Source organism: Bidens hawaiensis, unplaced genomic scaffold (genome assembly GCF_021521415.1).
Source record: "Bidens hawaiensis isolate Kalapana, Puna unplaced genomic scaffold, B.hawaiensis_p1.1 tig00029009_1, whole genome shotgun sequence".
In the NCBI taxonomy this organism is placed as follows: domain Eukaryota; kingdom Viridiplantae; phylum Streptophyta; class Magnoliopsida; order Asterales; family Asteraceae; genus Bidens; species Bidens hawaiensis.
In genome coordinates this window covers 256,940-284,180 of record NW_027494773.1, presented here as the reverse complement: position 1 = coordinate 284,180, position 27,241 = coordinate 256,940, and the positions used below count along the sequence as shown (strand labels likewise).

Here is a 27,241-nt window from a genome sequence, read left to right as displayed (position 1 = left end):
ACTATAATCCCTGCATGGTTTCTTGTCTGCAATATTAAACAATAAATTTGTAACAAATAATAATAATAATATCTCTGACTTAAATTAACAACATACAGTACATACCGCTCGATCATCAATGGAAGCCCCCGAGATAACAAACATTAGGATAAAAGTAATGACAGCCTCAACAACAAATGCTTGTCCAAATGAACCCGACGGTATGGTTCCAAAGAACGCATCCGAAGTCACATTCACAACTAACGTTAATGTTATGCTTCCAAGGATTGATCCCAACATTTGTGACACTATATAAAAAGGCACCTGCGTTGCATATAAAGACGAGATTCAGATTTTGAACCGCTTTTAAGTTAACATGTTTAAGTATACTTATTCAACACAATATATAAAACTTCATCAACTATATAAAAGATTAGTCCAAAACTTTTAACATCATTTATGTACCTCTTTAAATGGACACAATCCCAAAAGAGCCAAGGTAATGGTAACAGCAGGGTTAAAGTGCGCCCCGGAGACATGGCCTAGAGTGTATATCATAGCCATAACTATTAAGGCCCAGGTAACACAGACTCCCGGAAAAGTTACAGTGCGGCCATAGAGGACGTTAACTACCACCGATCCACAACCCGCAAAGATAATACAATATGTGCCAATGAGTTCTGCTAATAACTGTATACCACAATGAAACCCACAATGTTAAATATAAAAATTGGATTTTAATAATACAAACTCTGACCCTATGGCATATTGTTTGCTGACTCATAATAACTTATATCGACAATGTGACATGACACTCTTAACTTTCATTTTTGTGGCAAAAGGCAATCTCATTGTTTTAAAAGTGAAAATAAGAAGCGTAATTGTCCACATTGTCAGTATGTAATATTATTAACCAATACGTTATAATTTGTATCATTGTCTTAATTGTGTATAATCACATTTAAATAAATTTGACATAAGTTGCATTCATACTAATTATCAATATACCTTTTGAGCTAAATGGACTTTATGATTTGTTGACATACTCAATGTAATGTTGCCTTTTTCCATGGCCGAAAGTTGTGAATCTGTACCGTCGTTCATCGTTGGTCGAAATAGTTTTCGAAAAATGAAGAAACTAAGATCAGGATCTAGAGTATACTGTGTGTTGCAAGGTGGTGCAATGTGTAAAATGTGCTTATTATATGTTTTTTGATGACTGATGATGCTTATATAAAGGGGAAGAATCACAAGTGGATGATGATAATGAATTGGTTTGTTTTTGTTTCCTTGAATCAAAAGTTTGAAAGCTGATACATAAGTTATAACTAAAATATATTTTTATAAATAAATAAGTAAAATAGTAGTTACATCGAAACAGAAGCCAAACGGGCAGCAAGCTGCGCTGCTACCCTCCTTTGAATTGCAAAACCCAAACTAAAATTAAAAGTATGTTTTGGTTTATTGTTTTTACTTTGTTATTTATATCTCGGTTTATTCTACATGTCATTTATAATAAAATTAGTCTTCGTACAGTGGCGGATCCAGAAATTTTTTCCGGTGGGTTCACTGTTCGAGCGGTTCAACAGTTCCTTTGGATCGGTTTGACAGTTGGGATCGGTTAACGTTTATCACATTATAAAAATATGATGCAATAACAAAAACAAACATCATCCTTAGAAACTTAAAAACATATTTTAAATTCGATAGTCTTTTCGAATAAAAAAAATACTTTATACTTGTTCTCTACAAATTTTCATCTTTTAAATACACCTACTAGCATTACATCTTCGACCGAAAAATATTGAAAGAACTTCCTTTCAATAACAAATGCAAAAAACATATACATCACTTAGGATAGGAAGGCGGTGTCCTGTGTTACAACTAAAGTAATCATAACTTTTTCAAGTTAAAATGTTTTTAACTATATTATAAGTGTACTAATATAGCAATTTGGTTACTTTCGGTATCTCCTTACACAAACTTATTTTGTTAATATTCAAATTTAATGTTAGTTTAGTTATAAGTGTACTAATTTAGCAATTTGATTCCTTACACATCGCTGTAACAAGGAATCGAACCTAGATCCTTACAATAGAATAACGGCATGTTTACCACCAAAGCATTGATCCACTTTGTGTATGGGTTCATTCATAAAGTGTCACACCCCGACTTAGGGCCTAGGCGTGTGACCACAAGTTGGTACCTGTTTTGTAAATATATCAGAGTTTATGCGTTAACTTTATCGGAAGACTTTAGGTTGAATATAATATTAATTTACATTGAAAATTTACTCGGGAATTAAATACCCGAGTATTGGTTTACAAAAGATATGTTTTCATATTACAAGGATTATATATAAAAAACGGAGCCATCTTGTACGCGCTTCTATCTTCATATAGACTCAAATCCTTGCTAATGCTACTTAAACTTAATTACCTGCAATGGGTTGGAAAAAAAATACGTCAGCTATATGCTGGTGAACACGTATGACTCAATAAAACATTTTGAATGACGATTACAATACAAATGTAGTTTTCTTGACAATCTCAGCGGAAGTATTTCTACTTCCGGTACATGTACCACTGCCCTACACACACAACGGTATTCCCCGAGCCAACGGCCCTGAACTGAGAACTGGTCATGACCGTTTAAGCTCGCGGCTTCATTGCCTTTGATTGATTGATTGAGCTTTAACAGTTATGTTTGGATCCAGACACATGCGTATTCGGTTTGAGTTGATTTTATTCTCTACTTTGTATTATAACGTTTTAGAGATTTCATTATCTCATGTAGACATTGATTGACTCGTTAAGACAAACACCCGTTCGTCTTATTGAGTATAAACATGTTTTGACTGATTGAAAAGGTTAACGTATTCACGTTATAAAATGTTTGAACGTATTCACCTGTACCGTCGGTGTTGATAACCCTGACTGACTGATTGATTGTGAATGATACTTAACCTATACACGAATAGGTTTGTATGAATATTTAATTAAACAATGTGCATCAAATAAAGCAAGAAAATTATTTTATTTAAATATATTTATACACATTATCTCACTTAAAAAAAGTGTTAGCTTTGTCAAATATAAACCGCTTATATTAGGTTGTGTGTTTATGGCGTTAATAAAAACTAGAATGAATAGGTAGTGTGGTTAAAAAACCCATTTGGTAGTATGTAATTTTGCTGCTTCTTTTTTTTTCTTATAAGGACTTTCTAACCGAGGAATGTATTTTAATTTAGTTAGTTGTTAAAATAGCATAATGAATGAAGCTGAAATTCGAAATGTAAGGAAATAAGTAAATAACATCTGAAAATTAAATAGGAATTGGCATACGATCCAACTAACGATTCATATGAAAACGATTCAAATAACCCCGTGAACCAGTTTTATAAGCCGATTTCCAGTCCAACCAACCATTCTAGTCCGGTACTTAAGAGAATGAATGATAGGTAACATTTAACTTGACAACTTGATTCATCTATCAACCCTCCAACATTTGCCACACCAAAATTTCAAATTAATAAGCTTCGTTTTTATTAAATATTACTCTTAAGTTCTAATAAATTTATGTTTAGATCTTAAAGGTTTCAAGTAAAAACGAATTAAAATGAGTAATTTGACTTCATAATATAGCCATTGAAAGGTTTTATTTAGTCATTTTTATCCACTTTTTAAATGCATATCATTTATAGTTAAATGCATCGATATTATTATAAAACATATTAGGTTAAAACTTTTAATCTTTGTAAAGGTTTTTGTATAAAATTAGATAGAAGCCTATTGAATTAAAAGTGAAGCTGCCATCGAAGGAAGTCCAAAAGAAATAAAAAAAAGTCGGTGCAATTCTTATGATAAAGATATTTTTTGGACACAAAAGAAGCAAAGATTGCTAGCAAGTAACAACTCTTTTATTTTCGATCTTTAAGGCGATGCGTAAGGAGATATTATATGGACATTAATACATTATAGAGACGGATAAAGTCGCTACACCATCCTCCTTGGGCATTATGGGGAGTTATAAGGGCATATGCGTTTTTACAATAAAGTCTACATGTGTTTTGAAATTGTAATTATTGAATGGACATAAATATATATTATCCATTACATATGTGTTATGGTAAAAAAAAAAAGTTGATATTGATGTGATGAAAAATATCTTTTAATGACATTAACCTATACAGATGGCGTATTCATGAATATTGTTGATTTGGGGATGGGGGGGTTCAGTCTAGTGATTGTTAAATTCCCAAAGCACTAACCTCGTCAAAACCGATCAAGAAACTAATGCACACATTTTTATGGAGATTTTATGATGCATTTGGAAAGCACGCAATGATAAGTTAGTCAACAACAACAACAACAACAACACCAACACCCATTCGTAAGGTCGTCATAAAAAAAAATGGGCCCTAATACAACCTCAGGAATTCATATAAATTCTATTTTAAAAAAAAGTCACTCCTAGAAATTAAGCCTAAAACCTTTGGTTCTATAGACACACGTATAACTTTCTTTAACAATTGTGAGCCCGAGAGGCTGGTCTTATGCAGTGCACCGCCCACTCAGGCACCCATCTCTGGTAGCTCAGGCCTACGGTGAACACCCCCGTCACCCCTCGTCTTTAACCTCGCGGGTAACTTTTGTGGTGACCATTTGATCATGTCATTTAATATTTTTTTTCTTTTTTTGTTTCAATTAATGTTGAAGAAAAAGTTTGTCCTGTCCATTTGTTCATTTTTTTAGAGCATTCACATTTCGTATTTTATGTGAATATGTTATCTATATTGTATATAGTTTTAATTAGTAGTCAGCTGATGAGAGAGAAAAATTTATATTCACGAGTAAATTTAGAGAAACACTGTTAATAATTTATAATTTTTTAATGTTTTTTGAAAATTGATTTGAGTTGAGGAGAAAAAAAATGTAATGATAAAAGTATAAAAAAATGTTTTATTTAACTGAAAATGAAAAAAAATATATAATATTTTTTAGTGTAATTATAAAGATGGGGATAGTGAAACTATCGAGAATACTTACCTCTTTTTGTGAAAATCATTTTACCTTATATCCACTATTTATTTATTTTTTATTTACGGTTCATGCCATTTACACATGTTCTTTTATTGTAATATAAAATTTGCTTTTTAGAAAATTATTTTATTAGCATCACATTTGACACTTTTGGATTAAAAAACCATGATCATCTAAACCCGTGGCAGCATGTTATTATTGTTATAGTTATTTATGTTATTGTCATCTCCGTACAGGTCTCACAAACTATCTTGAAATTCTAGATCTGGTGTAACTCAAGTACTCAACGACGAATATTATTTTTAATTTTGTATTTACGTTTTATTAATTATTTTTCTTTTTAGTTTGTAATTTGTAATCTTTATTTTATTTATTATCAAAGTTTTTATTTGTTTATGTTTAATTTTGTTTAGTTATTTTAAATAAAAAATAAAATTCTTAGTATTTAGGGTTGTGTCACCACCTATTAGGGTAGTCAAGCGTAATTCAGAGTAAAATGATATGGCAGTGCAGGATTGGTCAGGTCTTATAATAGTTTAAATACACTTAATGTTGCATATACGTAATTGTGAGACGTTGGCTATGCATCCCTAGTGCACATAATGGCTTGTAATGGATGTTAACATGCAAGGACAATAGGTATGGGCCTATTAGCATATCACATTAACGTGTGATTAAACAAAAATTCTAAAGGAAAATTATCAAAATATACATTTTAACCCTTTTTTTCTATTAAAAATCGACATTAACTTTTCTTCTTAACATTTTCAAATTTAACCAATTTGAAGTCGTCACATATGCCAATAAGGTTAAGCCTTAATTGACGCTTTTTGGCACTAAAAATTGATTAAAAAAAGTTAGTGACTCACCCTCTGACTAGACAAGATTTAACACATGCACATTTAGGCTAAGCTTATCCTACATATGCATTTCTATAGCAGTCTATCTTGTACGCTAAAAGGTTCAGGACGGCTTAGCTGTCTTCTCTCTACTTTGTTGTTTGTTTTATAGGCTAAAACCTGCATTTGTAGGCTAAAAATTACCCTATTGTACGTGTTACGTGCCAACTTTTGGTTGGTAAGAAAGTGAAACCCGTCTTACTTCTATTATTTTCCATACCAAAAAGAACCGGCTAATGCTTAAATTTCTTAGCTTGGTACGAAATGTACATAAATAAGTAATTAAGATCCGAAAATTAATATAATTGACATCCGATCCAACTGACGATTCAAATGAAAACGGTTGAAATTCCCGAACGAACCAATTATATAATAAGCCGGTTTCCAATCCAACTATCCATTCTAGCCTGATTCTTAAGGATGGCAAATCACTTTTAACATGACAACTTCAGTTGTCTATCAACCCTCAAATATTCACAATACCATCATTTCAAATTAATAGGCTTAGTTTTTATTAAATGTTATTCCTAAGAGGTTTATATCTTGGTCTTAAATGTTTCAAATGAAAACAAGTAATTCGACTAAACAATAATAAATATTGAACGACTTAATTTATGTGCTCGTATTTGAACTTGTTTTAATATACGTTAATTGCATACTAATTATTATTATTTGCATGGATATTATTATTATTAAACAAATAAGATTAAATTGTTTTATTTTGTTTTATAGGTTTTTGTAGAATGAAAAAAAGAAAAACTTTGGAAATATAATTTAAAGAGAAAGTGGATGGTGTCACCAAAACGAACATATTCATGGCAGCTTCACTTTTATTCAACAGGCTTCTATTTAATTAACTTCAGTCCATAATATTTCACCATTTAATTTTCATAATCATGTCTTCAGTTTTCATGGAGCCCAAATAAATATGTATTCGGGTTTAATTTTTTAATTTAATGAGATGTTACGTAATTCTAATTAACAAACGTTTGACGGACCACCTAAAGTATGTGACGGCCCGTCTAAAGGTAATTTTTAATATTTTAATGAGAATAAAGTTTTGAGCCCGTTAAATGAATGCAACATTCTCAAACAATGCTTCAAACTATAAACTAGGCCCCGTAAAGGTAGAAAACCATGTCATACGATGATTTAGGTATTTGATGCGAACCTATTATGCAACTATTGGCTCAAGAACATAAATAGTATCGGGAATGACTGACAATTCAAGAAATTAACAAGGTGAATATGTTCAACTTTTCCAATGAGTCTACACTTACTCTTTTAAATCCGTGAATGTCTATTCACATTTTAAGAGTCTAAAAAGATTTATAAAGGAATTGAATATACTGATCCTTTTAAAATCATTTTTGATATATAAGGTAGTGCTTTTAAGTTTTAACAAAGCATGGGCTATGAGTAGACTTATAAATGTATCCAGTTGTAAATGTGTTACACTAGGCATATTGTAGCCGTACTCACCGTAAACCCATCATGGTGTGACCGTACTGCTGATGAGATGGCTTAGTGTGTATAAATGATTACAGGTTGTAAGTTGTTACCACATATGGTGTGTGCTTCCGTTGAGATGCTGGAACTACCAGATTTTATGTGTCTTAAATCTTAATGTGCTTTGTATTATAAAATTCTCTTGAGCCAATGACGTCATTCATCAGCTTTGTGTTAACGTATTTTCAAAAGTATTTTTCAGAAATAGATGGTATGCAAGGAGGTAGGATATATCGAAGGGTGTGAAGCAAATCAATTCAAAGAGCCGTGAAAAGTAGCAAGTATGGAATAAGTGCACCAAAAGAGGATTCAAACTTAAGTAAAAGATAAGGGGTGACTGTTGGCCTTAATAGTTATTATTTTAACCATGTTTAAAGTGGCATGACATGTTGGTTTAATAAATTGTCAGTAAGTTTACTTTATAATTCTGTTCTAAATGTTAGAAAGTCAAGTTTCAGTCAGTTTTGTATTTGTAAATTTTATAAGGATCAATCTGTCAATATGTAAAAAATAAACGAGTATATTCGCCAAAGTCTGTAATCAAACAAAGGCTGAAGAACCCTAATCAGAAATTAAAGTTATTAAGCAATTGTTCGTTGTTATTGCATACACTCACTTTTGATCCAACTTTATTATGAAAAAAGTAGAATTCTTTGGGTAGAGATCAACTTTGAACTAGCTTCCAACAAAAGGTGCTAATTAAACTTATAATAAAATACTTTAATAAATTTTTTAAAATCTTTTTTACCCGTTAGATGCTTATTAAACTTATAATAAAAAAATTGGAAGAAAACTGAATTATTAGAAAATTATTGGATTAAAACATTTGAGAGTAAGTAAGAAGATGATAGATACAAGATAACAAAAGACTCTTTATCAACCAAATGTCCAAATTTCTTTGAAAGAGAAGTATGTGGAAGTGTGTAAATTAGGGGTGTTCCCTTTAATGTAACTCAATTTCCACAATATAGTTGACATTCGAGTCGTGTACTTTGTTTTGAGACACTATTCTTCGTATTATAGAAAATGAAAAACTTTTTGTAATTTTTTAGAGATATTTTTTAACTACTATTCTTTGAATTATATGAAAATGAACACATTTGTACATACATATATATTGGTCCCTTTAGTGTAACTAAATTTCCACAATATAATTGACATTCGTGTCGTGTACTTTGTTTTGAGATGTTATTCTTCGAATTATTGAAAATGAAAACTTTCGTACTTTTTAGAGATATTTTTGATCTACTATTCTTTGAATTATTGAAAATGAGAACATTTGTATTTCTAGAGAGATTTACTTTTTTGTGAGACGTTGATGATACATCCCTAATGCATAGGATGGCTAGTAATATATGCTACCATGCAAAGACGACAACTATGGGCCTGTTAACTTATCCGCATTAAGGTTTTGATTTAGGGATGTTTAAAAAAAAATTCTAAACCCGTATTCGAGTTATCCGAATCTCATATATCTAAATTTTCGGATTCAGATTGGATAGTAATTTTGAAAATTTTAAAACACTCAAAATATCTAAAATGTTTTATTTTCCAAAATATTATTAAATAATGAATATTTGTTAAAACTTTCAAATATTCCGGATACTATTTGAAAAATATTGTGAGACGTTGACCATACATCCCTAGCCCACACTAACCATACTAACTTATCCACTTAGAAGTATGAGCCAATTAATTAACTTATCCACGTTAAAGTGTTCACTTAGAAGTGTTTAAAAGATTTAAGAATCCGTATTTGAATTTTCGGATTCATAGGTGTTTTTGAAAATTTTCGAACATTCGAGATATCCGAGATATTCAAAAATTTTTTTTAATATTATTATATAATGAATACTTATTCCAAAATTCAAATAGTTTTTGGATATTTCTGATAAACTTTTGAATATTTTGGATAATTTGTGGAATATTCGGATAAATTTTTGATATTTCGGATAATGTAGGATATTTCAAATAAATTACAGATATCTTGGATAATTTTCGTAGATTTCGGATAATTACGATACCCGAAATACTCTTTTTAATTCTTAAATATCTTTCTAAAAGTTATTAAATAATTAATATTTAATACTAGTTAAGATTAACAATTGAACTATTTGTTATACTACAAATGTTTATTTTGAAAATTTATTAGCTAATTTTAAAGTTTACCATTAAACACACACAACTAACATGAATAAACAATATTGATTGACCCGATTTTCAAAGGCATTATTGTCATTTTGTAAGCAAAGAATACAATAATTTAACATACCTTAAACATTGTGTTTTTCAACTAAAACACTTTGATCATGATGGAGGGAGTAAAATTTTACCTTATTTATGAAATTATTAGCTTCGAAGAATAGGTGCAAATGATCTACTTTTTAGACCACCAATTAGAAATTAATATATTCCCATTTTCAAAATCACGAGAGCTTATATATAGAGGTATTAATTCATGAACAATCAATCATCACTTCTTAGTTAATCTAATATTACAAACCCTTTGCTACTAACATGGATCCAAAAAAGCTTCACGTAGTAATAATCTCAAGCCCCGGCATGGGCCACTTAGTACCCGTACTATTACTTGCCAATCGTCTCGCCACCCATCATCACCTCCACGTCACCATCCTCGCAGTCACCACCCAAACATCACCCGTCGAATCACAACTCTTCGACTCCTACACCGACTCCTCCCACATAAACTTAATCAAAATCCCATTACCAGACATCTCCAACTCACTCCACCCAAATTACAACATCGTCACCCAACTAGCAATCATGATGCGGGCAGCCCGAAATAATATTCGGTCAACCCTCTCCGCCATGAGCCCGGTCCCACACGTCCTCATCGTTGACTTATTCTCTAGTGAATCACTTCCTATAGCCGATGAGTTTCACATGCAAAAGTATGTATATGTCCCATGCAATACACTTTTTACTGCTTTAACTATTTATTTACAAGTTCTTGATAAAGAGGTCAAAGGTCAATACGTTGACCACACCGAACCGCTTAGGATTCCCGGGTGTGTACCGATTCGGTGTAAAGACGTGCCTGACCCGATGCTAGACAGGAACACCCGACAGTACCATGAGTATGTTCGGATGGGGGTCGATTTTACGACTTTATCCGATGGGATTTTGATAAATACATGGGAAGATTTGGATGAGACATCACTTGATGCGTTAAGGAACAACGCTATTTTGCGATCTGTTGTGAAGGTTCCGGTTTATGATATTGGACCTTTGAGTAGAGAGGTAGACCCGCCAGGTTCAGAGGGAAATAAAGTAATCGAGTGGCTTGACATGAAACCGTTGGAATCCGTGCTTTTTGTATCATTTGGGAGTGGAGGGACACTCTCTGCTGACCAGATAACCGAGCTGGCTTGGGGTTTGGAGTTGAGCGGAGAAAGATTTGTGTGGATAATACGTCCACCAACTGGCAGTGTCAAGGACGGTACATTCTTTAACTCTGGATCCGGTCTAGATGGATGTCTAGAGTTTCTTCCAGAAGGTTTTTTGGACCGGACCCAAAACCAGGGTTTAATCATCCCATTATGGGGACCACAGGTGACAATATTAAACCATAAATCTGTTGGTGGGTTTTTGACACACTGTGGATTAAACTCGATATACGAAAGCATTAGAGGTGGGGTGCCGATGATTGCATGGCCATTGTACGCAGAGCAGAGACTAAACGCCACCCTTTTGGTGGAAAAGCTGGAGGTGGCGGTCCGGCCTGAGGTGTTGCCGGCGGAAAAAAACATAGGAAGAGAGGAGATAGAGAAGATGGTGAAGAGTTTGATGAAGGGTGAAGAAGGAACTACAATGAGGAAGAAAGTGAGATCATTAAGGGAAAGTGGTAATCAAGCGTTAATGGTTAATGGATCTTCGTATAGATCAATGTTGGAGTTTACCACTTGTTGCGAAGTTAAGATCTAATAGTGTTTAAAAAAAGCTATCATATTAATTTCTTGTATCGTTTTCATATGTTATTGTGTATGTGTTACTTAAACCATCTTTGCGTGTATCTTTAATATCATCTTTTAATAAATTACAATGTTTTTTTTTATGTTTCAGTTTCACTAAATTATGAACCGAGTCTTTTTAAAAAAATGACTTTCACACCCCATCTTATATTTGAAAAATTATATATTTCTTTTCCATACAATCATCTGCACCCCGTAGTTTTTAGTGTTTTAAGAACTAATCTAATATTATATAAATACATAAAATAAAATTAGAAGTATGTTAGGTTTCTTAAACATATAAAGTTTAATACAAATAATAACAAAATAATTTAAACTATTGCACAAACACATATTAAAGAATTAAAAGAATACACAAATATGTTAAACAGGTCTATTTAGCTAAACATGTTCACTAACTCGACGAGAAACCGTCCGAAATTAATTAGACTAAAACAAAACCCGCAGGTTTCGTATCAGTTCCACACCCATACAAATTACGTGTAAGAAGCCAAACATCGATCTAAGGCATCAAAGCCACAAATAACAAAACGACGCCATATCAATAACTCGAAACAAATTTAAAATTGAATATAACAAGAGCAACATCTAAAAAAATAAATAAAAGGTATAATAAACTGCAACAATTTCATATTCAACAATTTTATCTTCAGAATGATGATGACCTACTTCTTTTCACAATATCACGGAAAGATTTGTCAGTTGGCATCAACAACCTATAAACAAATGCTCCAGCCACCGCTCCAGTGATTGGACCAAAGATATAAACCCAAATTCCGGTGTACTTCCCCAACACAATGGCTGGTCCAAGAGTTCTTGCTGGATTCATTGATGCTCCAGTAACCGGCCTGAAAATAGTTATTTTCCATTTAATATATAACCTCAAAAGGTTTAATTATAACTTTTTAATTTATTTTTTCTTGAAAGACAAATATGTTTTAGTCGATAAGACTTGACTTAATGACCTTCAAATACTTAAAACATTTAAGATAATTTGTCTCTCTCACTAAGTCATCAAACCTAGGACCAAAAAAAGTTTAATTGTGTAAGTTAAATCTGGGACGTAGGTGCTACAAATGAAAAAAAAAACTGTTTTCAGCAAACTTTTTACTTAATTCTTGTTTTAATAAATATGTTTTTAATTATGCTACTTTATTTATTTATTTTTGTCTTAACATATGCCTTTTGTTTTCTAAGTATGTTATTCTTTTATAAATAATATGTTATTTTTTTGGGACTTACTAATTTATGTTACGTACTAATTGCTTTTATCATTGATACCAACATAATTCTCGTCAATTAACCGCCGTAACATGTGAGTTTTTTTTCTTTGTAGTATGCTAACGTTTTGTATTTTAGAGTCGACGAACTATTTTGTGGTTTAGTCCGATGTCGTTACCTTATAACAACTGAATTCAAGTCAACTCGAAACCACACCGCGCGGGTTTTACTAACTATAGGGACACCACTAGTATTCTAGGAGTTTACTGATTTATCGTTTGATTTTTTTGTAATTACCATGATAAACTTAATCGATATCGATCGAATTTGCGTCGTTGCAACATGCCTGGTTTATAATAACTTAAAAAACAAATTAATAATCAAAGAATTACCCTGCCACGAAGACATTTAACATAATCGTCATTCCAACTATAATCCCTGCATGGTTTCTTGTCTGCAATATTAAACAATAAATTTGTAACAAATAATAATAATAATATCTCTGACTTAAATTAACAACATACAGTACATACCGCTCGATCATCAATGGAAGCCCCCGAGATAACAAACATTAGGATAAAAGTAATGACAGCCTCAACAACAAATGCTTGTCCAAATGAACCCGACGGTATGGTTCCAAAGAACGCATCCGAAGTCACATTCACAACTAACGTTAATGTTATGCTTCCAAGGATTGATCCCAACATTTGTGACACTATATAAAAAGGCACCTGCGTTGCATATAAAGACGAGATTCAGATTTTGAACCGCTTTTAAGTTAACATGTTTAAGTATACTTATTCAACACAATATATAAAACTTCATCAACTATATAAAAGATTAGTCCAAAACTTTTAACATCATTTATGTACCTCTTTAAATGGACACAATCCCAAAAGAGCCAAGGTAATGGTAACAGCAGGGTTAAAGTGCGCCCCGGAGACATGGCCTAGAGTGTATATCATAGCCATAACTATTAAGGCCCAGGTAACACAGACTCCCGGAAAAGTTACAGTGCGGCCATAGAGGACGTTAACTACCACCGATCCACAACCCGCAAAGATAATACAATATGTGCCAATGAGTTCTGCTAATAACTGTATACCACAATGAAACCCACAATGTTAAATATAAAAATTGGATTTTAATAATACAAACTCTGACCCTATGGCATATTGTTTGCTGACTCATAATAACTTATATCGACAATGTGACATGACACTCTTAACTTTCATTTTTGTGGCAAAAGGCAATCTCATTGTTTTAAAAGTGAAAATAAGAAGCGTAATTGTCCACATTGTCAGTATGTAATATTATTAACCAATACGTTATAATTTGTATCATTGTCTTAATTGTGTATAATCACATTTAAATAAATTTGACATAAGTTGCATTCATACTAATTATCAATATACCTTTTGAGCTAAATGGACTTTATGATTTGTTGACATACTCAATGTAATGTTGCCTTTTTCCATGGCCGAAAGTTGTGAATCTGTACCGTCGTTCATCGTTGGTCAGTGGAAATAGTTTTCGAAAAATGAAGAAACTAAGATCAGGATCTAGAGTATACTGTGTGTTGCAAGGTGGTGCAATGTGTAAAATGTGCTTATTATATGTTTTTTGATGACTGATGATGCTTATATAAAGGGGAAGAATCACAAGTGGATGATGATAATGAATTGGTTTGTTTTTGTTTCCTTGAATCAAAAGTTTGAAAGCTGATACATAAGTTATAACTAAAATATATTTTTATAAATAAATAAGTAAAATAGTAGTTACATCGAAACAGAAGCCAAACGGGCAGCAAGCTGCGCTGCTACCCTCCTTTGAATTGCAAAACCCAAACTAAAATTAAAAGTATGTTTTGGTTTATTGTTTTTACTTTGTTATTTATATCTCGGTTTATTCTACATGTCATTTATAATAAAATTAGTCTTCGTACAGTGGCGGATCCAGAAATTTTTTCCGGTGGGTTCACTGTTCGAGCGGTTCAACAGTTCCTTTGGATCGGTTTGACAGTTGGGATCGGTTAACGTTTATCACATTATAAAAATATGATGCAATAACAAAAACAAACATCATCCTTAGAAACTTAAAAACATATTTTAAATTCGATAGTCTTTTCGAATAAAAAAAATACTTTATACTTGTTCTCTACAAATTTTCATCTTTTAAATACACCTACTAGCATTACATCTTCGACCGAAAAATATTGAAAGAACTTCCTTTCAATAACAAATGCAAAAAACATATACATCACTTAGGATAGGAAGGCGGTGTCCTGTGTTACAACTAAAGTAATCATAACTTTTTCAAGTTAAAATGTTTTTAACTATATTATAAGTGTACTAATATAGCAATTTGGTTACTTTCGGTATCTCCTTACACAAACTTATTTTGTTAATATTCAAATTTAATGTTAGTTTAGTTATAAGTGTACTAATTTAGCAATTTGATTCCTTACACATCGCTGTAACAAGGAATCGAACCTAGATCCTTACAATAGAATAACGGCATGTTTACCACCAAAGCATTGATCCACTTTGTGTATGGGTTCATTCATAAAGTGTCACACCCCGACTTAGGGCCTAGGCGTGTGACCACAAGTTGGTACCTGTTTTGTAAATATATCAGAGTTTATGCGTTAACTTTATCGGAAGACTTTAGGTTGAATATAATATTAATTTACATTGAAAATTTACTCGGGAATTAAATACCCGAGTATTGGTTTACAAAAGATATGTTTTCATATTACAAGGATTATATATAAAAAACGGAGCCATCTTGTACGCGCTTCTATCTTCATATAGACTCAAATCCTTGCTAATGCTACTTAAACTTAATTACCTGCAATGGGTTGGAAAAAAAATACGTCAGCTATATGCTGGTGAACACGTATGACTCAATAAAACATTTTGAATGACGATTACAATACAAATGTAGTTTTCTTGACAATCTCAGCGGAAGTATTTCTACTTCCGGTACATGTACCACTGCCCTACACACACAACGGTATTCCCCGAGCCAACGGCCCTGAACTGAGAACTGGTCATGACCGTTTAAGCTCGCGGCTTCATTGCCTTTGATTGATTGATTGAGCTTTAACAGTTATGTTTGGATCCAGACACATGCGTATTCGGTTTGAGTTGATTTTATTCTCTACTTTGTATTATAACGTTTTAGAGATTTCATTATCTCATGTAGACATTGATTGACTCGTTAAGACAAACACCCGTTCGTCTTATTGAGTATAAACATGTTTTGACTGATTGAAAAGGTTAACGTATTCACGTTATAAAATGTTTGAACGTATTCACCTGTACCGTCGGTGTTGATAACCCTGACTGACTGATTGATTGATTGTGAATGATACTTAACCTATACACGAATAGGTTTGTATGAATATTTAATTAAACAATGTGCATCAAATAAAGCAAGAAAATTATTTTATTTAAATATATTTATACACATTATCTCACTTAAAAAAAGTATTAGCTTTGTCAAATATAAACCGCTTATATTAGGTTGTGTGTTTATGGCGTTAATAAAAACTAGAATGAATAGGTAGTGTGGTTAAAAAACCCATTTGGTAGTATGTAATTTTGCTGCTTCTTTTTTTTTCTTATAAGGACTTTCTAACCGAGGAATGTATTTTAATTTAGTTAGTTGTTAAAATAGCATAATGAATGAAGCTGAAATTCGAAATGTAAGGAAATAAGTAAATAACATCTGAAAATTAAATAGGAATTGGCATACGATCCAACTAACGATTCATATGAAAACGATTCAAATAACCCCGTGAACCAGTTTTATAAGCCGATTTCCAGTCCAACCAACCATTCTAGTCCGGGTACTTAAGAGAATGAATGACAGGTAACATTTAACTTGACAACTTGATTCATCTATCAACCCTCCAACATTTGCCACACCAAAATTTCAAATTAATAAGCTTCGTTTTTATTAAATATTACTCTTAAGTTCTAATAAATTTATGTTTAGATCTTAAAGGTTTCAAGTAAAAACGAATTAAAATGAGTAATTTGACTTCATAATATAGCCATTGAAAGGTTTTATTTAGTCATTTTTATCCACTTTTTAAATGCATATCATTTATAGTTAAATGCATCGATATTATTATAAAACATATTAGGTTAAAACTTTTAAATCTTTGTAAAGGTTTTTGTATAAAATTAGATAGAAGCCTATTGAATTAAAAGTGAAGCTGCCATCGAAGGAAGTCCAAAAGAAATAAAAAAAAGTCGGTGCAATTCTTATGATAAAGATATTTTTTGGACACAAAAGAAGCAAAGATTGCTAGCAAGTAACAACTCTTTTATTTTCGATCTTTAAGGCGATGCGTAAGGAGATATTATATGGACATTAATGCATTATAGAGACGGATAAAGTCGCTACACCATCCTCCTTGGGCATTATGGGGAGTTATAAGGGCATATGCGTTTTTACAATAAAGTCTACATGTGTTTTGAAATTGTAATTATTGAATGGACATAAATATATATTATCCATTACATATGTGTTATGGTAAAAAAAAAAAGTTGATATTGATGTGATGAAAAATATCTTTTAATGACATTAACCTATACAGATGGCGTATTCATGAATATTGTTGATTTGGGGATGGGGGGGTTCAGTCTAGTGATTGTTAAATTCCCAAAGCACTAACCTCGTCAAAACCGATCAAGAAACTAATGCACACATTTTTATGGAGATTTTATGATGCATTTGGAAAGCACGCAATGATAAGTTAGTCAACAACAACAACAACACCAACACCCATTCGTAAGGTCGTCATAAAAAAAAATGGGCCCTAATACAACCTCAGGAATTCATATAAATTCTATTTTAAAAAAAAGTCACTCCTAGAAATTAAGCCTAAAACCTTTGGTTCTATAGACACACGTATAACTTTCTTTAACAATTGTGAGCCCGAGAGGCTGGTCTTATGCAGTGCACCGCCCACTCAGGCACCCATCTCTGGTAGCTCAGGCCTACGGTGAACACCCCCGTCACCCCTCGTCTTTAACCTCGCGGGTAACTTTTGTGGTGACCATTTGATCATGTCATTTAATATTTTTTTTCTTTTTTTGTTTCAATTAATGTTGAAGAAAAAGTTTGTCCTGTCCATTTGTTCATTTTTTTAGAGCATTCACATTTCGTATTTTATGTGAATATGTTATCTATATTGTATATAGTTTTAATTAGTAGTCAGCTGATGAGAGAGAAAAATTTATATTCACGAGTAAATTTAGAGAAACACTGTTAATAATTTATAATTTTTTAATGTTTTTTGAAAATTGATTTGAGTTGAGGAGAAAAAAAATGTAATGATAAAAGTATAAAAAAATGTTTTATTTAACTGAAAATGAAAAAAAATATATAATATTTTTTAGTGTAATTATAAAGATGGGGATAGTGAAACTATCGAGAATACTTACCTCTTTTTGTGAAAATCATTTTACCTTATATCCACTATTTATTTATTTTTTATTTACGGTTCATGCCATTTACACATGTTCTTTTATTGTAATATAAAATTTGCTTTTTAGAAAATTATTTTATTAGCATCACATTTGACACTTTTGGATTAAAAAACCATGATCATCTAAACCCGTGGCAGCATGTTATTATTGTTATAGTTATTTATGTTATTGTCATCTCCGTACAGGTCTCACAAACTATCTTGAAATTCTAGATCTGGTGTAACTCAAGTACTCAACGACGAATATTATTTTTAATTTTGTATTTACGTTTTATTAATTATTTTTCTTTTTAGTTTGTAATTTGTAATCTTTATTTTATTTATTATCAAAGTTTTTATTTGTTTATGTTTAATTTTGTTTAGTTATTTTAAATAAAAAATAAAATTCTTAGTATTTAGGGTTGTGTCACCACCTATTAGGGTAGTCAAGCGTAATTCAGAGTAAAATGATATGGCAGTGCAGGATTGGTCAGGTCTTATAATAGTTTAAATACACTTAATGTTGCATATACGTAATTGTGAGACGTTGGCTATGCATCCCTAGTGCACATAATGGCTTGTAATGGATGTTAACATGCAAGGACAATAGGTATGGGCCTATTAGCATATCACATTAACGTGTGATTAAACAAAAATTCTAAAGGAAAATTATCAAAATATACATTTTAACCCTTTTTTTCTATTAAAAATCGACATTAACTTTTCTTCTTAACATTTTCAAATTTAACCAATTTGAAGTCGTCACATATGCCAATAAGGTTAAGCCTTAATTGACGCTTTTTGGCACTAAAAATTGATTAAAAAAAGTTAGTGACTCACCCTCTGACTAGACAAGATTTAACACATGCACATTTAGGCTAAGCTTATCCTACATATGCATTTCTATAGCAGTCTATCTTGTACGCTAAAAGGTTCAGGACGGCTTAGCTGTCTTCTCTCTACTTTGTTGTTTGTTTTATAGGCTAAAACCTGCATTTGTAGGCTAAAAATTACCCTATTGTACGTGTTACGTGCCAACTTTTGGTTGGTAAGAAAGTGAAACCCGTCTTACTTCTATTATTTTCCATACCAAAAAGAACCGGCTAATGCTTAAATTTCTTAGCTTGGTACGAAATGTACATAAATAAGTAATTAAGATCCGAAAATTAATATAATTGACATCCGATCCAACTGACGATTCAAATGAAAACGGTTGAAATTCCCGAACGAACCAATTATATAATAAGCCGGTTTCCAATCCAACTATCCATTCTAGCCTGATTCTTAAGGATGGCAAATCACTTTTAACATGACAACTTCACTTGTCTATCAACCCTCAAATATTCACAATACCATCATTTCAAATTAATAGGCTTAGTTTTTATTAAATGTTATTCCTAAGAGGTTTATATCTTGGTCTTAAATGTTTCAAATGAAAACAAGTAATTCGACTAAACAATAATAAATATTGAACGACTTAATTTATGTGCTCGTATTTGAACTTGTTTTAATATACGTTAATTGCATACTAATTATTATTATTTGCATGGATATTATTATTATTAAACAAATAAGATTAAATTGTTTTATTTTGTTTTATAGGTTTTTGTAGAATGAAAAAAAGAAAAACTTTGGAAATATAATTTAAAGAGAAAGTGGATGGTGTCACCAAAACGAACATATTCATGGCAGCTTCACTTTTATTCAACAGGCTTCTATTTAATTAACTTCAGCCCATAATATTTCACCATTTAATTTTCATAATCATGTCTTCAGTTTTCATGGAGCCCAAATAAATATGTATTCGGGTTTAATTTTTTAATTTAATGAGATGTTACGTAATTCTAATTAACAAACGTTTGACGGACCACCTAAAGTATGTGACGGCCCGTCTAAAGGTAATTTTTAATATTTTAATGAGAATAAAGTTTTGAGCCCGTTAAATGAATGCAACATTCTCAAACAATGTTTCAAACTATAAACTAGGCCCCGTAAAGGTAGAAAACCATGTCATACGATGATTTAGGTATTTGATGCGAACCTATTATGCAACTATTGGCTCAAGAACATAAATAGTATCGGGAATGACTGACAATTCAAGAAATTAACAAGGTGAATATGTTCAACTTTTCCAATGAGTCTACACTTACTCTTTTAAATCCGTGAATGTCTATTCACATTTTAAGAGTCTAAAAAGATTTATAAAGGAATTGAATATACTGATCCTTTTAAAATCATTTTTGATATATAAGGTAGTGCTTTTAAGTTTTAACAAAGCATGGGCTATGAGTAGACTTATAAATGTATCCAGTTGTAAATGTGTTACACTAGGCATATTGTAGCCGTACTCACCGTAAACCCATCATGGTGTGACCGTACTGCTGATGAGATGGCTTAGTGTGTATAAATGATTGCAGGTTGTAAGTTGTTACCACATATGGTGTGTGCTTCCGTTGAGATGCTGGAACTACCAGATTTTATGTGTCTTAAATCTTAATGTGCTTTGTATTATAAAATTCTCTTGAGCCAATGACGTCATTCATCAGCTTTGTGTTAACGTATTTTCAAAAGTATTTTTCAGAAATAGATGGTATGCAAGGAGGTAGGATATATCGAAGGGTGTGAAGCAAATCAATTCAAAGAGCCGTGAAAAGTAGCAAGTATGGAATAAGTGCACCAAAAGAGGATTCAAACTTAAGTAAAAGATAAGGGGTGACTGTTGGCCTTAATAGTTATTATTTTAACCATGTTTAAAGTGGCATGACATGTTGGTTTAATAAATTGTCAGTAAGTTTACTTTATAATTCTGTTCTAAATGTTAGAAAGTCAAGTTTCAGTCAGTTTTGTATTTGTAAATTTTATAAGGATCAATCTGTCAATATGTAAAAAATAAACGAGTATATTCGCCAAAGTCTGTAATCAAACAAAGGCTGAAGAACCCTAATCAGAAATTAAAGTTATTAAGCAATTGTTCGTTGTTATTGCATACACTCACTTTTGATCCAACTTTATTATGAAAAAAAGTAGAATTCTTTGGGTAGAGATCAACTTTGAACTAGCTTCCAACAAAAGGTGCTAATTAAACTTATAATAAAATACTTTAATAAATTTTTTAAAATCTTTTTTACCCGTTAGATGCTTATTAAACTTATAATAAAAAAATTGGAAGAAAACTGAATTATTAGAAAATTATTGGATTAAAACATTTGAGAGTAAGTAAGAAGATGATAGATACAAGATAACAAAAGACTCTTTATCAACCAAATGTCCAAATTTCTTTGAAAGAGAAGTATGTGGAAGTGTGTAAATTAGGGGTGTTCCCTTTAATGTAACTCAATTTCCACAATATAGTTGACATTCGAGTCGTTGTACTTTGTTTTGAGACACTATTCTTCGTATTATAGAAAATGAAAAACTTTTTGTAATTTTTTAGAGATATTTTTTAACTACTATTCTTTGAATTATATGAAAATGAACATATTTGTACATACATATATATTGGTCCCTTTAGTGTAACTAAATTTCCACAATATAATTGACATTCGTGTCGTGTACTTTGTTTTGAGATGTTATTCTTCGAATTATTGAAAATGAAAACTTTCGTACTTTTTAGAGATATTTTTGATCTACTATTCTTTGAATTATTGAAAATGAGAACATTTGTATTTCTAGAGAGATTTACTTTTTTGTGAGACGTTGATGATACATCCCTAATGCATAGGATGGCTAGTAATATATGCTACCATGCAAAGACGACAACTATGGGCCTGTTAACTTATCCGCATTAAGGTTTTGATTTAGGGATGTTTAAAAAAAAATTCTAAACCCGTATTCGAGTTATCCGAATCTCATATATCTAAATTTTCGGATTCAGATTGGATAGTAATTTTGAAATTTTAAAACACTCAAAATATCTAAAATGTTTTATTTTCCAAAATATTATTAAATAATGAATATTTGTTAAAACTTTCAAATATTCCGGATACTATTTGAAAAATATTGTGAGACGTTGACCATACATCCCTAGCCCACACTAACCATACTAACTTATCCACTTAGAAGTATGAGCCAATTAATTAACTTATCCACGTTAAAGTGTTCACTTAGAAGTGTTTAAAAGATTTAAGAATCCGTATTTGAATTTTCGGATTCATAGGTGATTTTGAAAATTTTCGAACATTCGAGATATCCGAGATATTCAAAAAAAATTTTTAATATTATTATATAATGAATACTTATTCCAAAATTCAAATAGTTTTTGGATATTTCTGATAAACTTTTGAATATTTTGGATAATTTGTGGAATATTCGGATAAATTTTTGATATTTCGGATAATGTAGGATATTTCAAATAAATTACAGATATCTTGGATAATTTTCGTAGATTTCGGATAATTACGATACCCGAAATACTCTTTTTAATTCTTAAATATCTTTCTAAAAGTTATTAAATAATTAATATTTAATACTAGTTAAGATTAACAATTGAACTATTTGTTATACTACAAATGTTTATTTTGAAAATTTATTAGCTAATTTTAAAGTTTACCATTAAACACACACAACTAACATGAATAAACAATATTGATTGACCCGATTTTCAAAGGCATTATTGTCATTTTGTAAGCAAAGAATACAATAATTTAACATACCTTAAACATTGTGTTTTTCAACTAAAACACTTTGATCATGATGGAGGGAGTAAAATTTTACCTTATTTATGAAATTATTAGCTTCGAAGAATAGGTGCAAATGATCTACTTTTTAGACCACCAATTAGAAATTAATATATTCCCATTTTCAAAATCACGAGAGCTTATATATAGAGGTATTAATTCATGAACAATCAATCATCACTTCTTAGTTAATCTAATATTACAAACCCTTTGCTACTAACATGGATCCAAAAAAGCTTCACGTAGTAATAATCTCAAGCCCCGGCATGGGCCACTTAGTACCCGTACTATTACTTGCCAATCGTCTCGCCACCCATCATCACCTCCACGTCACCATCCTCGCAGTCACCACCCAAACATCACCCGTCGAATCACAACTCTTCGACTCCTACACCGACTCCTCCCACATAAACTTAATCAAAATCCCATTACCAGACATCTCCAACTCACTCCACCCAAATTACAACATCGTCACCCAATTAGCAATCATGATGAGGGCAGCCCGAAATAATATTCGGTCAACCCTCTCCGCCATGAGCCCGGTCCCACACGTCCTCATCGTTGACTTATTCTCTAGTGAATCACTTCCTATAGCCGATGAGTTTCACATGCAAAAGTATGTATATGTCCCATGCAATACACTTTTTACTGCTTTAACTATTTATTTACAAGTTCTTGATAAAGAGGTCAAAGGTCAATACGTTGACCACACCGAACCGCTTAGGATTCCCGGGTGTGTACCGATTCGGTGTAAAGACGTGCCTGACCCGATGCTAGACAGGAACACCCGACAGTACCATGAGTATGTTCGGATGGGGGTCGATTTTATGACTTTATCCGATGGGATTTTGATAAATACATGGGAAGATTTGGATGAGACATCACTTGATGCGTTAAGGAACAACGCTATTTTGCGATCTGTTGTGAAGGTTCCGGTTTATGATATTGGACCTTTGAGTAGAGAGGTAGACCCGCCAGGTTCAGAGGGAAATAAAGTAATCGAGTGGCTTGACATGCAACCGTTGGAATCCGTGCTTTTTGTATCATTTGGGAGTGGAGGGACACTCTCTGCTGACCAGATAACCGAGCTGGCTTGGGGTTTGGAGTTGAGCGGAGAAAGATTTGTGTGGATAATACGTCCACCAACTGGCAGTGTCAAGGACGGTACATTCTTTAACTCTGGATCCGGTCCAGATGGATGTCTAGAGTTTCTTCCAGAAGGTTTTTTGGACCGGACCCAAAACCAGGGTTTAGTCATCCCATTATGGGGACCACAGGTGACAATATTAAACCATAAATCTGTTGGTGGGTTTTTGACACACTGTGGATTAAACTCGATATACGAAAGCATTAGAGGTGGGGTGCCGATGATTGCATGGCCATTGTACGCAGAGCAGAGACTAAACGCCACCCTTTTGGTGGAAAAGCTGGAGGTGGCGGTCCGGCCTGAGGTGTTGCCGGCGGAAAAAGACATAGGAAGAGAGGAGATAGAGAAGATGGTGAAGAGTTTGATGAAGGGTGAAGAAGGAACTACAATGAGGAAGAAAGTGAGATCATTAAGGGAAAGTGGTAATCAAGCGTTAATGGTTAATGGATCTTCGTATAGATCAATGTTGGAGTTTACCACTTGTTGCGAAGTTAAGATCTAATAGTGTTTAAAAAAAGCTATCATATTAATTTCTTGTATCGTTTTCATATGTTATTGTGTATGTGTTACTTAAACCATCTTTGCGTGTATCTTTAATATCATCTTTTAATAAATTACAATGTTTTTTTTTATGTTTCAGTTTCACTAAATTATGAACCGAGTCTTTTTAAAAAAATGACTTTCACACCCCATCTTATATTTGAAAAATTATATATTTATTTTCCATACAATCATCTGCACCCCGTAGTTTTTAGTGTTTTAAGAACTAATCTAATATTATATAAATACATAAAATAAAATTAGAAGTATGTTAGGTTTCTTAAACATATAAAGTTTAATACAAATAATAACAAAATAATTTAAACTATTGCACAAACACATATTAAAGAATTAAAAGAATACACAAATATGTTAAACAGGTCTATTTAGCTAAACATGTTCACTAACTCGACGAGAAACCGTCCGAAATTAATTAGACTAAAACAAAACCCGCAGGTTTCGTATCAGTTCCACACCCATACAAATTACGTGTAAGAAGCCAAACATCGATCTAAGGCATCAAAGCCACAAATAACAAAACGACGCCATATCAAGAACTCGAAACAAATTTAAAATTGAATATAACAAGAGCAACATCTAAAAAAATAAATAAAAGGTATAATAAACTGCAACAATTTCATATTCAACAATTTTATCTTCAGAATGATGATGACCTACTTCTTTTCACAATATCACGGAAAGATTTGTCAGTTGGCATCAACAACCTATAAACAAATGCTCCAGCCACCGCTCCAGTGATTGGACCAAAGATATAAACCCAAATTCCGGTGTACTTCCCCAACACAATGGCTGGTCCAAGAGTTCTTGCTGGATTCATTGATGCTCCAGTAACCGGCCTGAAAATAGTTATTTTCCATTTAATATATAACCTCAAAAGGTTTAATTATAATTTTTTAATTTATTTTTTCTTGAAAGACAAATATGTTTTAGTCGATAAGACTTGACTTAATGACCTTCAAATACTTAAAACATTTAAGATAATTTGTCTCTCTCACTAAGTCATCAAACCTAGGACCAAAAAAAGTTTAATTGTGTAAGTTAAATCTGGGACGTAGGTGCTACAAATGAAAAAAAAACTGTTTTCAGCAAACTTTTTACTTAATTCTTGTTTTAATAAATATGTTTTTAATTATGCTACTTTATTTATTTATTTTTGTCTTAACATATGCCTTTTGTTTTCTAAGTATGTTATTCTTTTATAAATAATATGTTATTTTTTTGGGACTTACTAATTTATGTTACGTACTAATTGCTTTTATCATTGATACCAACATAATTCTCGTCAATTAACCGCCTTAACATGTGAGTTTTTTTTCTTTGTAGTATGCTAACGTTTTGTATTTTAGAGTCGACGAACTATTTTGTGGTTTAGTCCGATGTCGTTACCTTATAACAACTGAATTCAAGTCAACTCGAAACCACACCGCGCGGGTTTTACTAACTATAGGGACACCACTAGTATTCTAGGAGTTTACTGATTTATCGTTTGATTTTTTTGTAATTACCATGATAAACTTAATCGATATCGATCGAATTTGCGTCGTTGCAACATGCCTGGTTTATAATAACTTAAAAAACAAATTAATAATCAAAGAATTACCCTGCCACGAAGACATTTAACATAATCGTCATTCCAACTATAATCCCTGCATGGTTTCTTGTCTGCAATATTAAACAATAAATTTGTAACAAATAATAATAATAATATCTCTGACTTAAATTAACAACATACAGTACATACCGCTCGATCATCAATGGAAGCCCCCGAGATAACAAACATTAGGATAAAAGTAATGACAGCCTCAACAACAAATGCTTGTCCAAATGAACCCGACGGTATGGTTCCAAAGAACGCATCCGAAGTCACATTCACAACTAACGTTAATGTTATGCTTCCAAGGATTGATCCCAACATTTGTGACACTATATAAAAAGGCACCTGCGTTGCATATAAAGACGAGATTCAGATTTTGAACCGCTTTTAAGTTAACATGTTTAAGTATACTTATTCAACACAATATATAAAACTTCATCAACTATATAAAAGATTAGTCCAAAACTTTTAACATCATTTACGTACCTCTTTAAATGGACACAATCCCAAAAGAGCCAAGGTAATGGTAACAGCAGGGTTAAAGTGCGCCCCGGAGACATGGCCTAGAGTGTATATCATAGCCATAACTATTAAGGCCCAGGTAACACAGACTCCCGGAAAAGTTACAGTGCGGCCATAGAGGACGTTAACTACCACCGATCCACAACCCGCAAAGATAATACAATATGTGCCAATGAGTTCTGCTAATAACTGTATACCACAATGAAACCCACAATGTTAAATATAAAAATTGGATTTTAATAATACAAACTCTGACCCTATGGCATATTGTTTGCTGACTCATAATAACTTATATCGACAATGTGACATGACACTCTTAACTTTCATTTTTGTGGCAAAAGGCAATCTCATTGTTTTAAAAGTGAAAATAAGAAGCGTAATTGTCCACATTGTCAGTATGTAATATTATTAACCAATACGTTATAATTTGTATCATTGTCTTAATTGTGTATAATCACATTTAAATAAATTTGACATAAGTTGCATTCATACTAATTATCAATATACCTTTTGAGCTAAATGGACTTTATGATTTGTTGACATACTCAATGTAATGTTGCCTTTTTCCATGGCCGAAAGTTGTGAATCTGTACCGTCGTTCATCGTTGGTCAGTGGA

At 32.1% G+C, this 27,241-nt stretch overlaps 4 protein-coding genes and 1 pseudogene across 4 annotated transcripts; 2 read left to right on the top strand and 3 right to left on the bottom strand.

The window, feature by feature from the left end:
* Positions 1-105: 105 nt before the first annotated feature.
* LOC143578067 (putative aquaporin NIP4-2 pseudogene) lies at positions 106-1,083 on the bottom strand (annotated as a pseudogene).
* An 8,714-nt stretch (positions 1,084-9,797) lies between these two features.
* Positions 9,798-11,502, top strand: LOC143578081 (anthocyanidin 3-O-glucosyltransferase 5-like). The gene has a single exon (XM_077061746.1). It carries the CDS (start codon positions 9,947-9,949, stop codon positions 11,372-11,374), a length of 1,428 nt encoding a protein of 475 aa, XP_076917861.1. The 5' UTR covers positions 9,798-9,946; the 3' UTR covers positions 11,375-11,502.
* Positions 11,503-12,065: 563 nt separating this feature from the next.
* Positions 12,066-13,905, bottom strand: LOC143578080 (putative aquaporin NIP-type). The gene is made up of 4 exons (XM_077061745.1): positions 13,515-13,905; positions 13,176-13,373; positions 13,035-13,096; positions 12,066-12,269 (listed from the first exon to the last, which is right to left on the bottom strand). The coding sequence occupies exons 1-4, from the start codon at positions 13,611-13,613 to the stop codon at positions 12,071-12,073; spliced, it is 558 nt and encodes a 185-aa protein (XP_076917860.1). The 5' UTR covers positions 13,614-13,905; the 3' UTR covers positions 12,066-12,070.
* An 8,968-nt stretch (positions 13,906-22,873) lies between these two features.
* LOC143578079 (anthocyanidin 3-O-glucosyltransferase 5-like) lies at positions 22,874-24,577 on the top strand. The gene has a single exon (XM_077061744.1). It carries the CDS (start codon positions 23,022-23,024, stop codon positions 24,447-24,449), a length of 1,428 nt encoding a protein of 475 aa, XP_076917859.1. The 5' UTR covers positions 22,874-23,021; the 3' UTR covers positions 24,450-24,577.
* Positions 24,578-24,924: 347 nt separating this feature from the next.
* On the bottom strand, positions 24,925-26,979 carry LOC143578078 (putative aquaporin NIP-type). Its single transcript, XM_077061743.1, has 4 exons — positions 26,589-26,979; positions 26,250-26,447; positions 26,109-26,170; positions 24,925-25,344 (listed from the first exon to the last, which is right to left on the bottom strand). Exons 1-4 carry the CDS (start codon positions 26,685-26,687, stop codon positions 25,146-25,148), a joined length of 558 nt encoding a protein of 185 aa, XP_076917858.1. The 5' UTR covers positions 26,688-26,979; the 3' UTR covers positions 24,925-25,145.
* Between the last annotated feature and the right edge of the window lie 262 nt (positions 26,980-27,241).